The following is a 21,323-nucleotide window of genomic DNA, read 5'->3' on the forward strand; positions in this document are numbered from 1 at the left end:
CCCCAAGAACAAGCAGGAACTGAAGACATTTGCAGTAGAGGCCTGGCAGAGCATCACCAGGGATGAAACCCAGCGTCTGGTGATGTCTCTGCGTTCCAGACTTCAGGCTGTAATTGCCTGCAAAGGATTTGCAACAAAGTATTAAAAGTGAAAGTTAGATTTAGGATTGTTTAGTTTGTCCCATTACTTTTGGCCCCTTAAAAAGTGGGAGGCACATATAGAAACCGTTGTAATTCCTACACCGTTCACCTGAGTTGGATGTAATTACCCTCAAATTAAGTCTGAAAGTCTGCAGTTAAAGCACATCTTGTTTGTTTCATTTCAGAGCCATTGTGGTGGTGAATAGAGGCCAAAATCTGAAAATTCTGTCAATGTCCCAGTATTTATACACCTGACTGTATATATATCTATATATATCTATATATATACTGTCATGTTTATAGCTTTGCGCCACTGTTTGAGGGATGATGTGACTTATTATTTGAATATTCTCTGCAGAGCGCCGTGTCAATAAGTTAAAGTAACTGTTAATACGTAAGTAATATCTACGTCTTGAAAAAAAGTGAAAAACAACAGAACATTGCAGTGCCACATATGGCTACCATGTTTTTCATGTTTAACGTCATTGGATGTAATTTGCCATGATCCCCTCAATGTTCAGCGCTACGTAATATTCCAGCGCTTTATTAATAAAATATAATAAGAAAAAGGTGAAACGCAATCAGCGTAACTGAGTAGAAGGCCAACTAATATCCTACAGGGACCAATTACACAGTCTCCTACATGTATTGTAACCTTAATTACCTGTTTGTTAAATCTTTGTTAGACAACACTAATACCTGGAATGATAAATAATAACTGATTTTGTTTATCGTTGCTTATTACTTTCCTAATATGGCGATACCTAGCACCAAGGTGCACCAGATAAGACATAAGGTCATTCCCGGATTTCTATGGCTATGGGATAAATGTAATAGCCTTTTGCCTTTTAAATGATTGCCACTTTAAAACCATACTTGCCGACATTCAGCTCCCTCCTTCCGGGAGGGAGCTAAATGCCTACTTACAGTGGGGGGCGTGGCCGGACAATGACGCCATATTGGGGGAGTGACCGGGGGTGTGGCCGTACAATTGTGTCATCATGGCCACGCCCTCTTCACAGTACCGAAATTAAAGGCATTAGGAAGCAGGGGGCGGGGTAACGATGACGCGAATCAGCCCCCTGATGATTTCTATTAGCAGCCCGGGGGGGCCTGCGGAAGCTGGGAGGCTTGCCTGCCTTTCCGGGGGGTCGGGAGCGGCACCCGATATTCGGGAGGCTCCTGACCAAATCGGGAGGGTAGGCAAGCCTGTTTAAAACATGAGGCATCCGAGATCTCGACGATGCCTGCAAGTCGCATGTTATTAATTTTTTTTTTTTCCTTTAAACACATTTACTAAGAATATCACAGAACATTGCCTGTACTGTTGCACCGTTTATAGGCACGGGCGCCTGGCGTGATATTCCTTATGCTGTAGCGTGGGCCCCCGCCACTGCTTCCCCTGGTGGACCTTTCATGCCCCAGTCTGACGCTGTACACAGTCATCTCGGCTGTGCAAAAATGATTTCTTACACTACATCTGCTCTCTGGTGATTTTTCACTAGATCTGCCAGATATATTTACATCCTATATAATAAATTGAATGCACTTCGCCCCATCCTGTTCCAAAAGGCGATTGAATCAAACGGTCCATTTTCCTGTTGCAGTGAGACAGAACAGTGCCACCTGGTGGCCAAATAACCATGCAGCATTGTATAAAGTATTTTCTGAAATTCCTAATCAGCCAGAAGTGCTTTAACAAATTTTTTTTTTCACCCAGCCAGAATTCAGTGGAGCTTGTAGATTGGATGGACAGGAGTGTTGGGAGTCGTTCACAGATAACTTGTAGTGTGCATCTATTTATGTCACCCCGTCCTTAAAAACCTATTTAGGAGGAAGTGTGTGTGTGTGTATCTATCTATCTATCTATCTATCTATCTATCTATCTATCTATCTATCTATCTATCTATCTATCTATCTATCTATCTATCTATCTATCTAACTATCTATCTATCTAACTATCTATCTATCTATCTATCTATCTATCTATCTATCTATCTATCTATATATATATATATATATATATATATATACACTCAACAAACAGCAGGGGATAATCAGGCCCCAAACTCAGAGCAGGAAATCTCATATCAGGCGGCAGCTCCCATAGAACCTAATTCAGACTAGTGCTAAATAAATGCAGTTCTCCATCAGTGATCAGAACTGTCTTCATCTATGCAAATGCACCAGCCCCGATCCATCCGCTTATGGAAGTAGCCGCCATAACTATCAAGGTGCATTTAAGACAGCCATATATACTTACCTACTCTCTCGGAACGGCCGGAAGGCTCCTGAAAATCGTGTGGCGCTTCCTACACCCCCTCTACTGCCCACTCCAATGGAGCCGCTCACGTATGGAATACAGATGAGCTACCCGGGGGGAGAGCCGATGAGGTGTTTTGCGCTGAATCAGGTTATTCTGGCCCCTGTCATGCCCCCTCTATGTCCCCAAACAGTGTCACGCCCCTCACCACGCCCCCTACTGTGCCAACCTGGCTGATTCTCTTCAAGTATGCCCTATACTGGTCCAAGAGATCTGTCTGGAATCAGACTGATTTCAGCGTGCGCCCATCCCCGAATAGACTGCAGTTCCGCCAACATGTCACGGCACCCCCCTATGAGATGATGTTGGTGGATCGGGAAAGAAATGGCCTTGGTGGATCGGGAGAGTGGCTGTCATTGGCGGATTAGGAAAGAGAACGGCTGATTTGGATATTATGGCTGCTGCAGCAATGTTTATTGTCCATGTCCTGCTATGTTCTGTCCTGTAATGCTGGGTACACACTAGCCGATATATTGGCCGATCAATTGATCTGCCAATATATCTGGTGCCCGTCGGCCAGTGTGTACAGATGATATGTCTGTGAACCGCGTCGTTCACAGACATATCGCATGGCTGCACAGCCGATGGACAGATATGTCTGCAGACATATCTGTCCATCGGCAAGTATGTACGGGCGGTCTGCACAGTGGCAGCCGCGGGGAGGGGGGGCGGCCCCGACTTGCTTCCCAGCCAGCGGGATCAGCAGCTACTGGATAGATGATTGCCGTTCAGTGTGTATGAATGACCATCGCCTAAAGATATATCTGCAGATCACTCGATATGCAGATATATCTTTCAGGTGTGTACTCTGTAAGGCACTGCAGACCCCTTGTGGTGCCATATAAATAAAGGATAATAATAATATTACTGTAAATTAGACTGATGAAACATGGATAAGAAATATCACCTATGCAGTATCTGTTCAGTGTCTATTTAAAAATAATTTGTATTCTTTTTTTTTTTCAACAAATACAGTTATTATAGTAATGTAACTTTCTCATTGTAAACCACTGACCTCTACCCGTCCCCACAAACCAGCAGCTGTAATGCAACCTCTACACACGCAAAAACAATCCAGGTAATTGTCAGGTACAAAGGAAAGTGTGTATAACAGCAACAAGCCGGGACACGTAATTCTGTTTGTAGTCTGGGGATAACATAGAACCACAATCCCTTCTTATCACCAAGTGAACCACTAATGACATTAACGCACATTTAGAAGCCATCTGTTATTCCTATTGTAGACCCATGGAATAGGTAATCCTAAGGCATTTATGAAAAGCAGGACAGTTTATTAATCCAATTCAGTGTCACCATCACATATTAAAAATATATATCCGATATATCAGAAATATTTATCATATATAAAAAATAGAGGCTCCAATTTTGAAAAAAAAAATTAAATTACAGAAAATCAAATTTAGAAAAAAAAGCTTAATTAAAAATTTGCTTAATGAAAACTATTGATGAAAATATTACCGAAAATCATTTAAAAAAAAATAAAAAAATCTTCACAAAAACTATTGATGAAAATATTACAGAAAATCATTCAAAAAAACAACTTAATAAAGCATTCATGAGAATATTACAGAAAATCATTTACAAAAAGAAAATAAAAAATGCTTAATAAAAACTATTGATGAAAATATTACAGAAAATCAGAGAAAAATCATAAAACATTTAATTTTACAGGGTTTTTTTCCTTCTGAATCAAATGTTAAGTGTTTTTTTTTTCCCCATCAATTCTTTATTGTAAGGAAGTTTTGAAGCACTGACAAGAGATGTAAAAAGTGAAGAAGTAAGTAATATAAATGTTATTTAAACTGTAAACTAAATAGGATATCTGCTGCAGTTCCTCCTTCATACATTGGGGTGATACTTAATATTTGTATCCCCTCAAATGTTAAATGATAAATAGACCCCTAGATACCTGTAAATCTCCTCCTGGTTTTGGGGAAATAATAGCATTGAGTACAATTGTAACATTGGCTTCTGTCCTGCCAAGATGCCAATAGTAATAATGGATGCCATTGTTTATGAAGGGAAGCAGATAGGAATTTTCATGGAACAGTCGGAAACAAGAATATACTGTGCATGTGCAAGGCTTGATCATGTCTTTCTTTTCCACATTCTATTCTTGTGCATGCGCAATAGATATGGGCCGGACCGAGGCGAGGGGATGTTGCAGCCTGGGCACTGGGCAGCGAGGGGATGCTGCAGCCTGGGCACTGGGCAGCGAGGGGATGCTGCAGCCTGGGCACTGGGCAGCAAGGGGATGCTGCAGCCTGGGCACTGAGGGGATGCTGCAGTCTGGGCACTGGGCAGCGAGGGGATGCTGCAGCCTGGGCACTGGGCAGCAAGGGGATGCTGCAGCCTGGGCACTGGGCAGCGAGGGGATGCTGCAGCCTGGGCACTGGGCAGCGAGGGGATGCTGCAGCCTGGGCACTGGGCATCGAGGGGATGCTGCAGCCTGGGCACTGGGCAGTGAGGGGATGCTGCAGCCTGGGCACTGGGCAGTGAGTGGATGCTGCAGCCTGGGCACTGGGCAGTGAGGGGATGCTGCAGCCTGGGCACTGGGCAGTGAGTGGATGCTGCAGCCTGGGCACTGGGCAGTGAGGGGATGCTGCAGCCTGGGCACTGGGCAGTGAGTGGATGCTGCAGCCTGGGCACTGGGCAGTGAGGGGATGCTGCAGCCTGGGCACTGGGCAGTGAGGGGATGCTGCAGCCTGGGCACTGGGCAGTGAGTGGATGCTGCAGCCTGGGCACTGGGCAGTGAGGGGATGCTGCAGCCTGGGCACTGGGCAGTGAGGGGATGCTGCAGCCTGGGCACTGGGCAGCCACTTCACAAGCAAAAGGTAAGAACTGCCGCTGCTTGTGACTACAGCCCATCAGACCCAAGCATGCCGCCTTTTGTGCCAGTTAGGTCGGATGCACAGTCACAGCAGGAGAAGCAGCTGGTTGCTACACACAGGCGGCATTTCCCATGCGTGCTATTTGGCATTTAAAAGGTTCTGATCAGATATTAATTGTGATTGGGGGCCACTTAGGTCTAAAATGACCTGATTGCTGGGTAGATTTGCAGCACTGACAAGCATCTTAATTATTATTATATATACTAATAATGCCCCAGCTGAGAGCAATCACTATAGCCCATACTTGCCAACTCTCCCTCATTGTCAGGGAGACTCCCTGAAATAGCAGCAATCTCCCTGACTCCCTGAAAAGTCTTTTAATCTCCCTGATTGCACCTTACCCCCATTAGAAACTATTTTATATATATATATATATATATATATATAATAAAAAGAAAACTAGAGATATATACATTTAAATGGGATAATTAATATAATTTCCCTGCATTGGTTATAAGGCACAATGATCCCTACAGGCTACATGCATTTTCTGAAAAGTATCAGTGTGTTTTCATCAACACGTAGATCTTACTAACTACATTGGGTCTCATTTACATTTGGATGTAAGTCAGTATTATGACACGCCTCTCAGAAGTATCAGTACACGCCCACTTTACTGCCACGCTCATAGGTGATGCTCTCACAATCTCCCTGAAATGCTTTTTCAAAAGTAGGCAACTATGCTATAGCCGGATATAGCCTTCACTCGCAGGGAGCATTGATAAGTAGGTAAAAAGCACTATATCTAGGGCCTTTTTATCTTTGATAAATATGTTATTTTTTTTCCCCGTAATGTTTCAGGAATAGCAAAAGAATTGCACGTTTCCCTCATTGGCCAATCACAGCGTCTTTCTGCTGGTAATTTACATTGTCTGACTTGGACGGGATACATCCCAGCCAATGGCAGGCTGGGTGCTGTGAGTTATATATGTGTTTGTGCTTTGTAAGTAAATAGCCCAAATTTACAGATGCAAATCACTTGTGAATGTTTACACTGTTTTTGATTATTGCAGAAAGTATCAGTGTCAGCATAGAGTGCAATGCTATGTACTGTGCCAGTTCTGTCAGCTGGAGCAGGGAGTAGTAACGGGAACAATACAATGAGTTGTACGGTAATGAATGCAGTATACGATGATGTCTTCCTATCTCCCCATTGTCTGCTTCAGAACAGCCTAAGCACTGGACACAGGGCCTGATTCAGACCTGCTAGCAAGCGCTATGCGCTCGCAAGCAGGTCGATGGCCGGCAGTGCGCACACGCCGCGTGCGCGAGCCGCGGAGCGAGCAAGAAATCACTCGCTCCGGGAGGGGGGGTGGCTGGCCAAACGGAGGCGTTCCCGAAGGAACGCCTGCCGTTTGAGGGAGGCCCCACTGACATCACTCGTGTCAGTAGTTGAGCTTCCTTCTATCAGAGCAGGAAGCTCACTGGGACTTGCGGGAATGAGACCCTACCACAAGGGTCTCGTCGCAAGCCCGATGGTCACGACCATCACCTGGCCGCTCGCAAAAGCTGTGGGTGGTCACCCACAGCTTAGCGAGCGGCCAGGAGGCCGGCTCCAAAAATAAAAAAAAAAGCCCTGATTCAGAGCGAGCGCTCTGAAAGAGCATCCGGCCCTGAATCAGGGCCACTGTGCGCCTGATTCATAGTTCAGTGATTGTTTGCAACTGCACATGCATGAAATTATGCTAATTATTTGCAGATATCCCCAAAAACGGGTGTTTTCGGGGAATATACCACAAATATTTAGACGACTAAGAATCATTGTTGGAGCTCATAAAATTTTTTAGTTTCCACAAATATTACAGCGGTCTCAGCACGGAAAATATTGGAGTGTTTATATAAGTGGTCACTTTTTTTTTTTTTCAAATAGGATGGAAACAGATATTTCTAATCACACCCAAAACACAGAACAGAGAAATGTTACTGTGCAGTTCCCTTACCATAAAGAAAATAATATACAGACAGCTATAACAATCATACAGAAAGCTAATAGTCTATGTACTTCTCATTCACACAGAATAAGAACAGATACTGAGATTACATCCAGCATACAGAACCAGAGAAGTGGTTACTGTACAATTCTACATAAATGCAGAACCATGATTACTGGGCAGAAGTAGTACTGTGCAGGTCTCCATTCACACAGAATATGAATAGATACTGAGATTATATCCAACATACAGAACCAGAGAGGTAATACTGTGAAAATTTACATAAAAAATGCAGAATAATGATTACAGGTTGAGTCTCCCATATCCAAATATTCTGAAATACGGAATATTTTTGGCATGACTGAGAAAGTGAAACCTTTGTTTTTTTGTACGTTTAATGTAAACAAACTTTGTTTAAGGCACAAAATTATTAATAATATTGTATAAAATTACCATCAGGCTGTGTGTATAAGGTGTATTTGAAACACAAATTAATTTCATGTATGTACACAAACTTTGTATGAGCCACAAAATTACTGAAAATGTTGTATAAAATAACCTTCAGGCTGTGTGTATAAGGTGCATATAATACATACATGCATTCTGTGATTAGATTTGGGTCCCATTCCCAAGATATTTCATTATGATATGCAAATATTCCAAAATACGGAATATTCCGATATCCAAAGTTCCCCTGGTCCCAAGCATTTTGGATATGGGAGACTCAACCTGTACTGAGCAGAAGTAGTACTAGGCATGTTTCATTCAGAAACATAGAAACAATAATGAGATTATGTCCAACATAGAGATCCATATAATCAGTGCGTAATTCTACATAAATCCAGAATAAGAATTAGAGAGCAGAAGCAGTAATGTGCAAGTCTCCATTCATACTGTATTAAAGCAAATACTAAGTATTGTTTACAGCATACAGAACCAGAGAAGTAGCACTGCCCAATTCTACATAAATCCAGAATAAAAATTACTGAGCAGAAGTAGTACTGTGCAGGTCTCCTTTCATGCAGAATTACCAGAAATCCTGAAACGACATCCAGCATACAGAACCAGAGAAGTAGTGTGTAAGTGTAACTGTACATAAATCTAGAATACGAATGACTGAGCAGAAGTAGTACTGTGCAGGTCTCCATTCACATAGAAAAATAACAAACAGTGAGATTGTATCCAGCACACAGAACAATAAAAGCAGTAATGTGTAATGGTCATTATTCACAGAATAAAACAAATGATATTCAGCATCCACAAGATGAAAACTGGTACGTGGCAGCACATCAATATGCAAAACGGAGCCAAAAACTTAAATTTTTTTTTTTTTAAATGGACCATTACCCTATTACATAACATCGCAGTGTGCAACCAAAGTGCAGACCTCTACACAGTTCAAACAAAATTTACATGTGTTCTTTCCACACTCAAACAACCCTCTGATTCCAGGCCAACATTGCTGTGTGACTGGGACCTTACAGCCTTACAGCCTACTAAGTACTTTCTATATGTAGCACTAAACCTCAAATTCCTGTTTCCCTATGGAGTGTAAGCTTATAAGCAGGGCCCTCTTACCTCACTGTCCATCGTTTTATTACTGTGCGTAAAGCGTGCCATAAAATGCTGTCACTATATAACTTAATTAATAAAATAAATGTTTTTGGTATCATGTGAACAGCGCAGTGCCGGTCTTCACTAACAATCTACAGTGCTTGTCTTGTATAGCACAATGATATATTGGGAATCTCCAGTAACCTGATCTGGGCTCCTGTCCTCCACCGTGACTGGTCTGAAAAGGTTCCTCAGGTATGGACTTCATGGCTGTCCAAGCAGCGTCGTGTACGGCTAGCTGGCTGATCATGGAGCTGTATATTCCTTGGAACTAGTTATGTAAAAGGTTACAACGAGGGGACTTGCTAAAGTCACACCTGTTCAATGCAGTAATTCTTCCTTAAACCCAAGTATTATGGTGATGTCACTAAAGCGGCTTAGGATTACAAGGTCGTTGGAAAGGGGCATTTAAATAATGTCACTGATCTCATTTGCATTACAAATATCTCTGACCATGTCGTGGGTTTTGTTAAAGGAAGTGAATACTAAATATATGCACATCATTGCTGTGACATTACTGAAAAAAAACAACTTACACCATATATAAATATATAAATCCAGAAGTTCTATTGTATTTAAAGGGACAGGGAAATATTTTTTAGCACTTTATTTTGAAGATATACTTTTGCGGAATTTGCAATGATCTTTCTTTGACCCCCCACCCGAAAAGCAAGTACAAAAACCCCTTCAGTGCTAAGGACAATTGGAATGTGTTCTCAATATGAATCTCAGAAAGTGCTGAGGGCGAGTCTTACTTGTCCTCAGCACTGCAGGGATTCAAAGGCATTGGGGTGGGGACACTTACCATAGAATCTGACTCTTATAGTTAATATTGCTGTATGCCAGGGTGAGGAGGGTAGTAATATTGGTATCTGGTCCACTGGTCGACATTAAAAAGGTCGACATTTAGAAGGTCAACATCAGAAAGTGTACACATTCTGAATGTCAACAGTTAGAAGGTCGACATGGTCGTTAGGTCGATCACCAATACGTAGACATGTACTGTATTTATGTCGAAATGGTGAACACATTCAAAAGGTTGACATATGCGTGGGGGGTGTCATCACAAATCTCATCATCTGCTTTGGGTGGATCAGGCTTTGGGTGGGAAGGTAGATGGACTCTTTCAGGGGGACTCTTGCTGTTCGGTTCTTGACCGGCACGTCTTCCCTGCTGGACCTATGGTCTACAGTCTTACGAGCCTTTTGGAAGTGTCCAGGTACCTTGGAAGTCAGTTTGTTGCTTCATGAATGTCTCGCTTTAGGCAGCGTCCCGCATGATGGTATCAAAGTTAACCGAATACTTACCTACCGGTAGGTTTTTGGAGTGGGTGGACGGTGCGGCCGAGATGTTTGGGGTTGAATGCCGTGTTGTTCTCTTTCTGGCATGCTCTGCTGGTTCGGTGGTCAGAATGCAAGAGTGCAGGACGCTTGTTGGAGGAGGTGGCCGGACCGTCTTGGTGAGTGAGTGCGCCTCACGAGATCGTGGGGTCTTTAAATGGCTGTGTATGTGGGGTTCCAGGTCCCCTGGACCTGCTGATTGTTGCCTTGTATTGGTCAGCGGTAGGCTGGGCCAGCGGTGGGGGTGACCCTCCTCTCCAGAGGACACTTGCGTGGTGCGTTGTGGGTGTGCACACCCCGTGGGCTCAGGGGACCTGAAGGTGCTAGCAGCAGCCTGGACCGATAGATGCCCCTTAGTGTCTTGTGTAGGTAGCCATGGACGGAGTGGAGGCGGTGTCTGTGGAAAGTCTCCAGCGCATTTCGTTCCTGGAAGAAGGCCTTACCGCCGAAACGCGCTGGAGAGTTTCCACAGACAACATACACCAACCTGAACCCACCGAGACCAGCATCTGGATACGGGATCGCCGGTGTCAGTTTGCACCGTCTCCACTCCGTCCACGGCTACCTACACAAGACACCAAGGGACATCCATCGGTCCAGGCTGCTGCTAGCATCTTCAGCGACAAGGCCACCAACCCTGGACCAGCTTCCCAACAACCCCAGTGTCCATCACCACTGGGGTGTGCACACCCACAATGTGCCACACAAGAGTCCTCTGGAGAGGAGAGTCACCCCCACCGCCAGACCAGCCTACAAGGCAACAATCAGCAGGCCCAGGGAACCTGGAACCCCACATACACCGCGTGTACGCTGACAACAAACAGCCATTTAAAGAGCCCATGATCTCATGAGGCGCACTCACTCGCTGAGGCGGTCCGGCCACCTCCTCCGACAAGCGTCCTGCACTCTCGCATTCCGACCACCGGACCAGCCGAGCACGCCAGGAAGAGAACAACACAGCATGCATCCCCAAGCATCTCGGCCGCACCGTCCACCCACTCCGAAAACCTACCGGTAGGTAAGTATTCGGTTAACTTTGATACAACCTTGCAGGATGCCACCTAGGCAAGACATTCATAAAGCAACAAACTGACTTCCAAGGTACCTGGACACTTCCAAAAGGCTCGTAAGACTGTAGACCATAGGTCCAGCAGGGAAGACGTGCCGGTCAAAAACCGCACGGCAAGGAGTCCCCTGAAAAGGTCCACCTACCTTGCCACCCAAAGCCTGATCACCCACACCCTCCCCCTCCACCTCCCCATCCCCACTTCCCTCAAGACCTCATCGGAGAAGCATTGTGCCTGCTCAATAAACAATCTCCTATCAAACACACCAACACTACCACCACACCTACCATTCTCTACACCTCCCCCCCCCTCTCACAGGTAGAGCGCACCTTACCACCCTATACCACATTGACCATTAACAGGAGTTTTTACTCCTGCATTAGGTGCATCACTCCCGACAACCCGTTCCCTCCTCCCTCCCAAACCCACCTATATCCAGCACACCCCCCTTCCTCCCTCCCTCCTCCGTCCCTCACCCCTGCCTCCCACACACGCACTTCCACTTACAAAAACACCTTCCCTCCTGCCATCCCGGAAGAGCGTGGTTCAACAATAACAAATCCATGCTACTGGGATTCACAGTCACTTCTACAAAATACATTGTTGGCAGGGCCGTAACAAGAAGTGTGCCCCTGGTACCACTGCCCAGGGTTCGAGTCTAAAGGGGCAGCATTCTTTTCCAGAAAAGACCCTTCCACATAGAAATGTGCATCTCTCTGTTCTCGGAGCTTGTTCTGTGATGTCATGAGACCACATGCACTGGGAGTGGGAGGGGGTAACCGAAGGAACCTCTGCGCCATGCTATGACAGTAATTATTGGGGTTGCAATTTTAAAGCTAAAACAGAGACTCATTTCCTGAACATATATTCACTTCATTGCTGATATTCTATTATTGTTTAGTTACGAACTGTTACTATATAGCGCACACACATAATACGCAGCACTTTACAGAGATTTCAGTCAGTCACATAAATCCCTGCCCCATTGGAGCTTACAATCTACACTACCTATCAAATTGACACCTATACACACTAGGTGAATGTTTGGCGTGTAGGAGAAAACCAGAGAGCATACAGGGCCGCAACTAGGGGGGGGGGGCTGGAGGTACACATGCACCGGGTACGCCGCTGTACACGGTGCCAGTGCTGCGCTGTACCCGGTGCCAGCCCGGCGCTGCAAAGAGGCTCCAAGCCGAGCGTATTTATTACCAGCGGGCGCCCGGCTCCTTCTCTGCAGCGACGCGGTGGAGCCGGAGGCTGGAGTTCTCTCCTGAACTCCAGCTTCTGGCTCTCCCCACGGGCACTATGGGGGAGACGTCATGATGTCTCCCCCATAGATCCGAGGAGCAGCCGGCGGACCGGAGGCGACGCTGGATGCAGGAGCAGGGTTCAAGGTAAGTATTTTTTATTTTAATAAGCTGCACTACAGGGGCATTATTATGGGGGCAGGGGCATTACTATGGGGGCATGGGCAATAATGGGCATTACTAATGGGGCATGAGCACTACAGGGGCATTACTATTGGGGCATGGGCACTACAGGGGCATTACTATAAGGGCACTACAGGGATATTACTATGGGGCATGGGCACTACAGGGGCTTTACTATGAGAGCATGGGCACTACAGGGGCATTACTATTAAAGCATGGGCACTAGAGGGGCATTACCACAAGGGCATTAATATGGGAGCATGGGCACTACAGGGGCATTACTATGGGGGTATTAACATATGGGCATTACTACAGGGGTATTGCTATGGGGGTATTACTATGGGGGCATCATATGGGCACTACTACAGGGGCATTACTATAGGGGCACTGCTGCAGAGGGAATTACCAGAGGGGGCGCCAAATTACTGTCTTGCCCCTGGTGACAAAAATCCTAGTTTCGGCCCTGAGAACATCATACTATCTCCACACAGATGGGTCATGACTGGGAATTGAACTCAGGACCTCAGTGCTGTGAGGTTGTAATGCTGACTATTAAGTGGAATTACCCTGTGGAGTAACCCTCACTTCAATACAGCACAGTGAGCTTCTTGTAGGGTCCCAATCTTGTCAGCCATGTTAGACTACAAAAAACATTTCAGTCCGAGAAGCACAAGGGTGGAGGAGGTGACAGGTAAATATTTTAACAAAAGTAGAAAGTTTCAAAGCCAAGTAAGTTTTGGGGAAATAAAACAAGGTTTATTAATTACAGTGACACTGAAAATTCTACAACAAGGTAATCATCACTCTTACTAATGAGATTTACCTTATACAGTGTCTGTAAATTACACTGGTCCTGACTCCTGACACTCTAATAAGCTCCTCATTACTAATGCTGCACGTTGATCAGCAAACAGTGGGTCACATTGATTGTGTGGCTTTTCACCAAATTGGATCCATAGCTGTACAATGATTTAGATACATTCTACGATGCACTTATACAAATCACTGGTAAGATTGACAGATGGGACAAATGACGGATGGGGGCAGGGGTGGGGTGAGAGGACAAAGGAGTGAATTAAGCTTAATATTACATATAACACAAAATACACTTAATGACAAATAAATGCCATCCAACTACTGCAAAAACTGTATGATAAATTAAAAGGGAGCAGATTGTGTTGTAACTATATGATAGGGGTGTTATGAATCCCAAAGCCTGCTCCATGTGAATCCCCTAAAATCTAGGCTGGCGAGGTCTTCCGCCAATAACAACCACCCGTTTTTCCCTTAGAACTATGAGAATTTCACCGGTACTTAGGCTACCACCTGGTCTGATAACCCGGGGTAAAAGGAGTTCACACGGAAATAAAATGGAATTCAATGGAGAGGGGAATGACAGGAACAGAAACTGTTATCCAGGAGACTTGAGAGTCGATGATGTGGCTGATAAACCGATGGTGCGACTAGGAGCCGGTTGTAGAAGACAGTACTCAATTTTTGCGGCTTTGGGAGCCGATGATGCAGCCTGGGGCCAGTAGTTGAAGAAAGAAAGAAGTTGATGAGGCTTTGAGAGCCGATGGTGCGGCTTGGAGCCGGTAGCAGAAGGAAGTGCACAATTGATGCGGCTTTGAGAGCAGATGGTGCGACTTGGAGCCGGTAGCAGAAGGAAGTACGCAATTGATGCGGCTTTGAGAGCAGATGGTGCGGCTTGGAGCCGGTAGCAGGCGGGAGTATGCAATTGATGCAGCTTTGAGAGCCGATGGTGTGGCTTGAAGCCAATTGTAGAAGAAAGAAAGTAATTGATGAGGCTTTGAGAGCTGATGGTGTGGCTTGGAGCTGGTAGCAGAAGGAAGTTCACAATTGATGTGGCATGCAATTGGCTTGATGGGTACATGGAATGGTGCCCTGCAGCCAGTAGGACGCTCCAGACATGCTCCCTGCAGGTCCTAAGGTCACTCGGCAGTGCTCTACTTCCTAGTGCCGCTGGCGCCACCCCTCACTGTCACGTAATGATAACGCCACAGACCAGGGCTGCTCCTACGCGAAATGCTCCTGATTTACTCCCAAGTCTGTATCCGCTCCCCTGTGTTTCTTACCATGCCGTATAACTTGCAGTATACCAATACTGCAAATATGGCTTCTGAGTGTTAATGAAACTTGTATGTCACTGATTTATCATCTGTGTACTTTTCAAGGTAAAATAAAGCCGATATATTAGACAATGTAATATAGACGATTTTGCAGGGAGCCCATTAAAATGCATCTCTGGAGAGCAGATGATTAACGACTCGCTAAATCAGTGGTGCTTTCATTTGTCTGATGCGTCCGTACAGCAACGTAAGAAATGAGCTTCTGGTCAGCGCAGTCAGATGAGGTCATGTTATTTTATCATGCCGACTCCCAGACTTGAGCATTGGTCTTACAAATTCTCTACGTATAATTATAAAACAAGTTTGGGATCATCCAGGCTCATAACAGATTGGGAACCGCAGGGGGTGACACTATCAAAGTAATTTGCTAATGGAAGTGTTAGTCCTTAATTGTTAATTCTTAAAGGGGTTTAAGTTATTCGACCAGCAATTTACCATCAAAAAGGCCTTTGGCTTAAAATGCTGAATTCTTATCAATTTGGAGCATTTAATGGAGGCAGATGTTCCCTTCTGTCCCAAACCTGTCACCATTAATCACTTTGTTGGATGAACTCTTCAAAAAAAAAGTGTCTGCGGGTATGGGGGCTGCCATGACAACACAAGGACGGCCGTTACAGACAAATCCGCGATTACGTGCCTGTGGTCAGGACAGTAAACCCTCTACTAGAAAGATGCATGTGGTGACACCTTCAGGATGACGCTCATAATGTCACTTTGGTGTAACAGTCTGTGTTATATATAGAGACGGCAGACAACCCACACAAACAGTATCCTGGCTATCCCTGGCACTAATCTAAGGCTGGGTACGCATAAGACGGGTCGGAACAATATATTGGGCACGTCTAATGTGCACCCGGGATTTTGCGCTCAAGTGAGTCGTCAGCGGACATCGTGTGATTGGCGGTCCCTGCATGGCCAATTACACAACATTGCATGCGGGGCAGTGTAGTTTAATGAAGGGCGGACAGAATCATTGATCGTTCCGTCTTTCATTAAATCTTATAGTGTGTACTGGCACACATACACAGTACTGTATGTATATATTGAAGCTTGTCGACAATCTGTCTGCCTCTCCCGGGGAGGGGGGGGGGGCGGGGTCGTGACATGGCATTGTGGGCGTGGACGTGACCGTGTGATCGTGACCACGCCCCCGCAACACAATACCGAGATTACCGGCATTGTGTAGCACGAATCGCACCATCAGCTCCTACCGGCCCAGCCCCTTTTGCAAGGTGGGAGCGGACACCGGCGGGTGGCTCTGGCCGGGGGACTTGCCCACTCTTCCATGGGGCCGGAAGCGACACATGATTTTCGGCTATTTCAGGAGAGTAGGCAAGTATGTATATATTTATATATAATTAATATATATCTATACATATACGATTTTATACATATATCTCTCTCCCTGTGATGTGCAAAGAAGTGAAATGCTTGCAAAAGCAATAATTTCCCTTCTATATCGTGAGCCGGAGCCATTCTGCACATGTGGGCTCTGCTTGTCATCTGACGTATGGGGTGAGCAGGGTGTAGAGAGTGATTCCATCTTTGAGTCATTTCTATAAGAAAGCAAAAAGTTGACCTATAATTATGTCCGTGATTTTATTTTATTATTGTGACCCCTGCTGAAACATATTTTGCAGTAACGTCTATGAATCCCTGTAACATTTTTTCGGACATTATCATTTCACATTGCAGCCCTGGGGAAGATAACACAAAATGGAGTTAGAAGTGAGCGAGCGGGAAGCGTAAGGCTGCGTACACACAAGAACGATAAATTGACAATTTGTCATATTGGAACGACAAATCGTCAGGATCATCTGGTGTGTACGTAGGATTGCACTCTCCTGTGTGCTTCATACGATATCTTCTGGTTGGCCGGGCTGCACGTTTAATCAGATGATATCGTATACGGCGCTGTGCAGTGTAATGGAGGATGGAACGAAATATTAGTGTGTAACAGCAATCTCTGCTGGTTCAGGGTGAAGGGTAATTGCCCTCTCCACCGGGCATGATATCCGGTCGTTTATATGTGTACCCGGCCTTAAGCTGGTTACACACTAGACGATATATTGGGCGATTGCTCATTTTGAGACAAATTGGAACGCCATATCGTCCACATTATCTAGTGTACAGTGTTGGAGTGAGACATGAAGGGACCCTGCTTAAGGGGTGTGGTCAGCCAACAGCCTAGAACCTGACCCCTAGAGGAGGGGGTGGGGCCCTCAGGCAGTGGGGCCCACCGAGGATTTCCCCTGTACCCCTGTGGGCCAGTCCAACCCTGCTAATGTATATGCACTTTTGCAGGCTCCCGTGTGTCGTTCACCACATCCTCTCATCTGCTGTACTGCACGACAGATGAGAAGATATCTTTAACGATTTTGATTCAGACCCGCTTTCGAGCGCTCGATGTTGCGTCATGCGCGATACCCGAATAACAACGGCAAAGCCGTCATTATGGGTCTCGCACCAAAGGGGGCGTGCTGTCGATGGTGATTGACAGCACGCCCCCTTTGGTGGGCGTGTCGGGGGCGTGGCTGTCCAGACGGAGGCATTCCCATGGGAACGCCTACCATCTGGGGCCGGGCCCACTGACATCACTAGTGATGTCAGTGGGAGTGCTTTTGGCTCTGATAGAGCCAAAAGCACTCCAGGGCTTGCGGCAGCGAGACCCTACCGCAGGGTCTCGTCGCAAGCCCGTCTTGACCATCGCAAACCCGTCTTGACCATCGCGACCATCATTATGGCCGCTCGCTATAGCTGTGGGTGGTCACCCGCAGCTATGCGAGCGGCCAGGAGACCGCTCCAAAAAGGAGAAGGGACGGCCCTGATTCAGAGCAGGCACTCTGTCAGAGCGTCCGGCTCTGAATCAGGGCCTGTGTCCGCTCAACCGGATAACCACGCGACATGTTGTTTCAATCTGGCCTCTGAAGACGTCACCACGAGTCAATCCCATATCCTCTAAAGACCAAACAATGCAAGATACAGTATATCATTCCGGCGTTTGAAGGATTACATAGTGTGTATGCACTAGATTGTTTGCTTTGGGGATAAAGGGAAATCTGAACGACCATTGCGCCGTTTGCACATCGTCTAGTGTGTACCCAGCATTAGGGGTCTATTTACTAAGCTTTGTTAGGAGATAAAGTCAACAGAGATAAGGTACCAGCCAACCAGCTCATAAATGTCATTTTTCAAACAGCCTGTGACATAGCAGTTAGGTTCTGATTGGCTGGTAGTTTATCTCAGCTCCCTTTATCTCCATCCAAGGCTTAGTAAATAGAGCCCTTAGTCTGCACAGTAGTGTATCTCCCCTAGTACAACAAAAATAAACAATACTACTCCGCAGTTGCCTAGGGCCCGATGGTCCCTATAGGGGAAGCGGTCGGGAAGCCGGAGGACGCAATGCCGACCGCCGGCTTCCCGATTGTCTAATCCCAGCAAGTGTCAAATGACAGGCGTCGACATCCCGATGCCTGTCATTAGACCCCCGGGGGGAGGTTAGGGTTAGGCACCCCCCTGGGAGATTTAAGGTTAGGCTGCGGGGAAGGGGGGGTTAGGTTTAGGCACTTGGGGGGGAGGTTAGGGTTAGGCACCCCTAATGGAGGGTTAGGGGGTAGAATTAGGTTAGTTGTACTTACCTTAGGGACGATCGGGATTTCCTCCTCTGTCGGGCTGCCGCTGCCGGGATTAGAACCGGCGGCCGCAAATCATACAGATTCCCCCTAGAGGGCCCACCGTCAGCCTTTTTTTTGTTTATGAAGCTGCCTCGGGGGCCGCGCTTGTCTCCAGACTTTGGTAGAAGCGCATTAGGTTAACGGTGGGGAAACATCACGTACAGAGCAGCAGCTCTATAGGTCAGAGGAGTGTATGCTGAGCACTGCTTGGTGGAGCCCAGCCAGGGGCGTTTCAAGAGAGGAGGGGGCCCATGTGCAGTCTCCGTCATGGGCCCTCTCCTCTCAGTCTGGCGGCCGGCAGCGCATTGAACGTAGCACCGCACTCATAGACTCTGGGCACTCTGGGTCTATAGCACATGCGCAGGTCACCGGGAAAATGGACGGCCATTTTCCCTGTACTTCGCGGCGGCCATTTTCCAGGCGTTTTTTTTACAGCGATGAAACCGGCGCCGACGTTGGACACCGGAGTGGTAAGTATAATATGGGGGCAGAGTGTGCGGTGCTGGCCCCCCTGCACCCATTACAAATACGCCCCTGAGCCCAGCAAATGCTTCTCTGACTCGAAAAAGAGGGCTGGGCTACACCGGCATGTTCAACGTCTGCCCTGGCAACATGGAGCAGGAGGAGGGAGCAGAGAATTGCTGCTGGAGACTGCACATTAAGGCGAGGGGTGCCCCATTCAGTACATTGGTGACCCTGTTTGTGTGTATGTGTTACCTTGCCTGTATGTATGCACAGATGTGGCCTCATACACCTAGCCTCAATACGCCATGCAGCGTGACTTGCCTGGCGTGAATGAGCCGTCTGGTCCCGTGCAATTCTGCTAGCGGTGGGCGTCATTTTTTGCAGAAAATGGGTCTAAAAGCTTCAGACTGTACTGAGTAATGTGATATGTGACACCTGTATATCTGTGTGCTCCTGAGTCTGTATATGGGAGACTGCACTGAGTAATGTGATATGTGACACCTGTATATCTGTGTGCTCCTGAGTCTGTATAGGGGAGACTGTACTGAGTAATGTGATATGTGACACCTGTATATCTGTGTGCTCCTGAGTCTGTATAGGGGAGACTGTGCTGAGTAATGTGATATGTGACACCTGTATATCTGTGTGCTCCTGAGTCTGTATATGGGAGACTGCGCTGAGTAATGTGATATGTGACACCTGTATGTCTGTGTGCTCCTGAGTCTGTATATGGGAGACTGCGCTGAGTAATATGATATGTGACACCTGTATATCTGTGTGCTCCTGAGTCTGTATATGGGAGACTGCGCTGAGTAATGTGATATGTGACACCTGTATATCTGTGTGCTCCTGAGTCTGTATATGGGAGACTGCGCTGAGTAATGTGATATGTGACACCTGTATATCTGTGTGCTCCTGAGTCTGTATATGGGAGACTGCACTGAGTAATGTGATATGTGACACCTGTATATCTGTGTGCTCCTGAGTCTGTATATGGGAGACTGCGCTGAGTAATGTGATATGTGACACCTGTATATCTGTGTGCTCCTGAGTCTGTATAGGGGAGACTGTGCTGAGTAATGTGATATGTGACACCTGTATATCTGTGTGCTCCTGAGACTGTATAGGGGAGACTGCGCTGAGTAATGTGATATGTGACACCTGTATATCTGTGTGCTCCTGAGTCTGTATAGGGGAGACTGCGCTGAGTAATGTGATATGTGACACCAGTATATCTGTGTGCTCCTGAGTCTGTATAGGGGAGACTGCGCTGAGTAATGTGATATGTGACACCTGTATATCTGTGTGCTCCTGAGTTTGTATAGGGGAGACTGCGCTGAGTAATGTGATATGTGACACCTGTATATCTGTGTGCTCCTGAGTCTGTATAGGGGAGACTGCGCTGAGTAATGTGATATGTGACACCAGTATATCTGTGTGCTCCTGAGTCTGTATATGGAGACTGCGCTGAGTAATGTGATATGTGACACCTGTATATCTGTGTGCTCCTGAGTTTGTATATGGGAGACTGCGCTGAGTAATGTGATATGTGACACTTGTATATCTGTGTGCTCCTGAGTCTGTATATGGAGACTGTGCTGAGTAATGTGATATGTGACACCTGTATATCTGTGTGCTCCTGAGTCTGTATATGGGAGACTGCGCTGAGTAATGTGATATGTGACACCTGTATATTTGTGTGATCCTGAGTCTGTATATGGGAGACTGCGCTGAGTAATGTGATATGTGACACCTGTATATCTGTGTGCTCCTGAGTCTGTATATGGGAGACTGCGCTGAGTAATGTGATATGTGACACCTGTATATCTGTGTGCTCCTGAGTCTGTATATAGGAGACTGTGCTGAGTAATGTGATATGTGACACCTGTATATCTGTGTGCTCCTGAGTCTGTATATGGGAGACTGTGCTGAGTAATGTGATACGTGACACCTGTATATCTGTGTGCTCCTGAGTCTGTATATGGGAGACTGCGCTGAGTACTGTGATATGTGACCCCTGTATATCTGTGTGCTCCTGAGTCTTTATATGGGAGACTGCGCTGAGTAATGTGATATGTGACACCTGTATATCTGTGTGTTCCTGAGTCTGTATATGGGAGACTGCGCTGAGTAATGTGATATGTGACACCTGTATATCTGTGTGCTCCTGAGTCTGTATATGGGAGACTGTGCTGAGTAATGGGATATGTGACACCTGTATATCTGTGTGCTCCTGAGTCTGTATATGGGAGACTGCGCTGAGTGATGTGATACCTG

At 46.3% G+C, this 21,323-nt stretch overlaps 1 protein-coding gene across 2 annotated transcripts in view; it reads right to left on the minus strand.

The window, feature by feature from the left end:
- EML1 (EMAP like 1) overlaps window positions 1-21,323 on the minus strand; it is a 191,281-nt gene that overhangs the window by 148,894 nt on the left and 21,064 nt on the right. The window contains exon 1 of one of the 2 annotated variants that reach the window (XM_088475397.1): window positions 9,065-9,170. The exons of the other annotated variant lie outside the window; for it this stretch is intronic. Within the exon in view, the coding sequence (XP_088331523.1) occupies window positions 9,065-9,170 (106 nt within the window). Of the gene's footprint in view, window positions 1-9,064; window positions 9,171-21,323 lie in introns of those variants that run through there. 2 annotated transcript variants of the gene reach the window in all.

This window comes from Taudactylus pleione, unplaced genomic scaffold, assembly GCF_031769625.1.
Source record: "Taudactylus pleione unplaced genomic scaffold, aTauple2 ptg000171l, whole genome shotgun sequence".
NCBI classification, from domain to species: domain Eukaryota; kingdom Metazoa; phylum Chordata; class Amphibia; order Anura; family Myobatrachidae; genus Taudactylus; species Taudactylus pleione.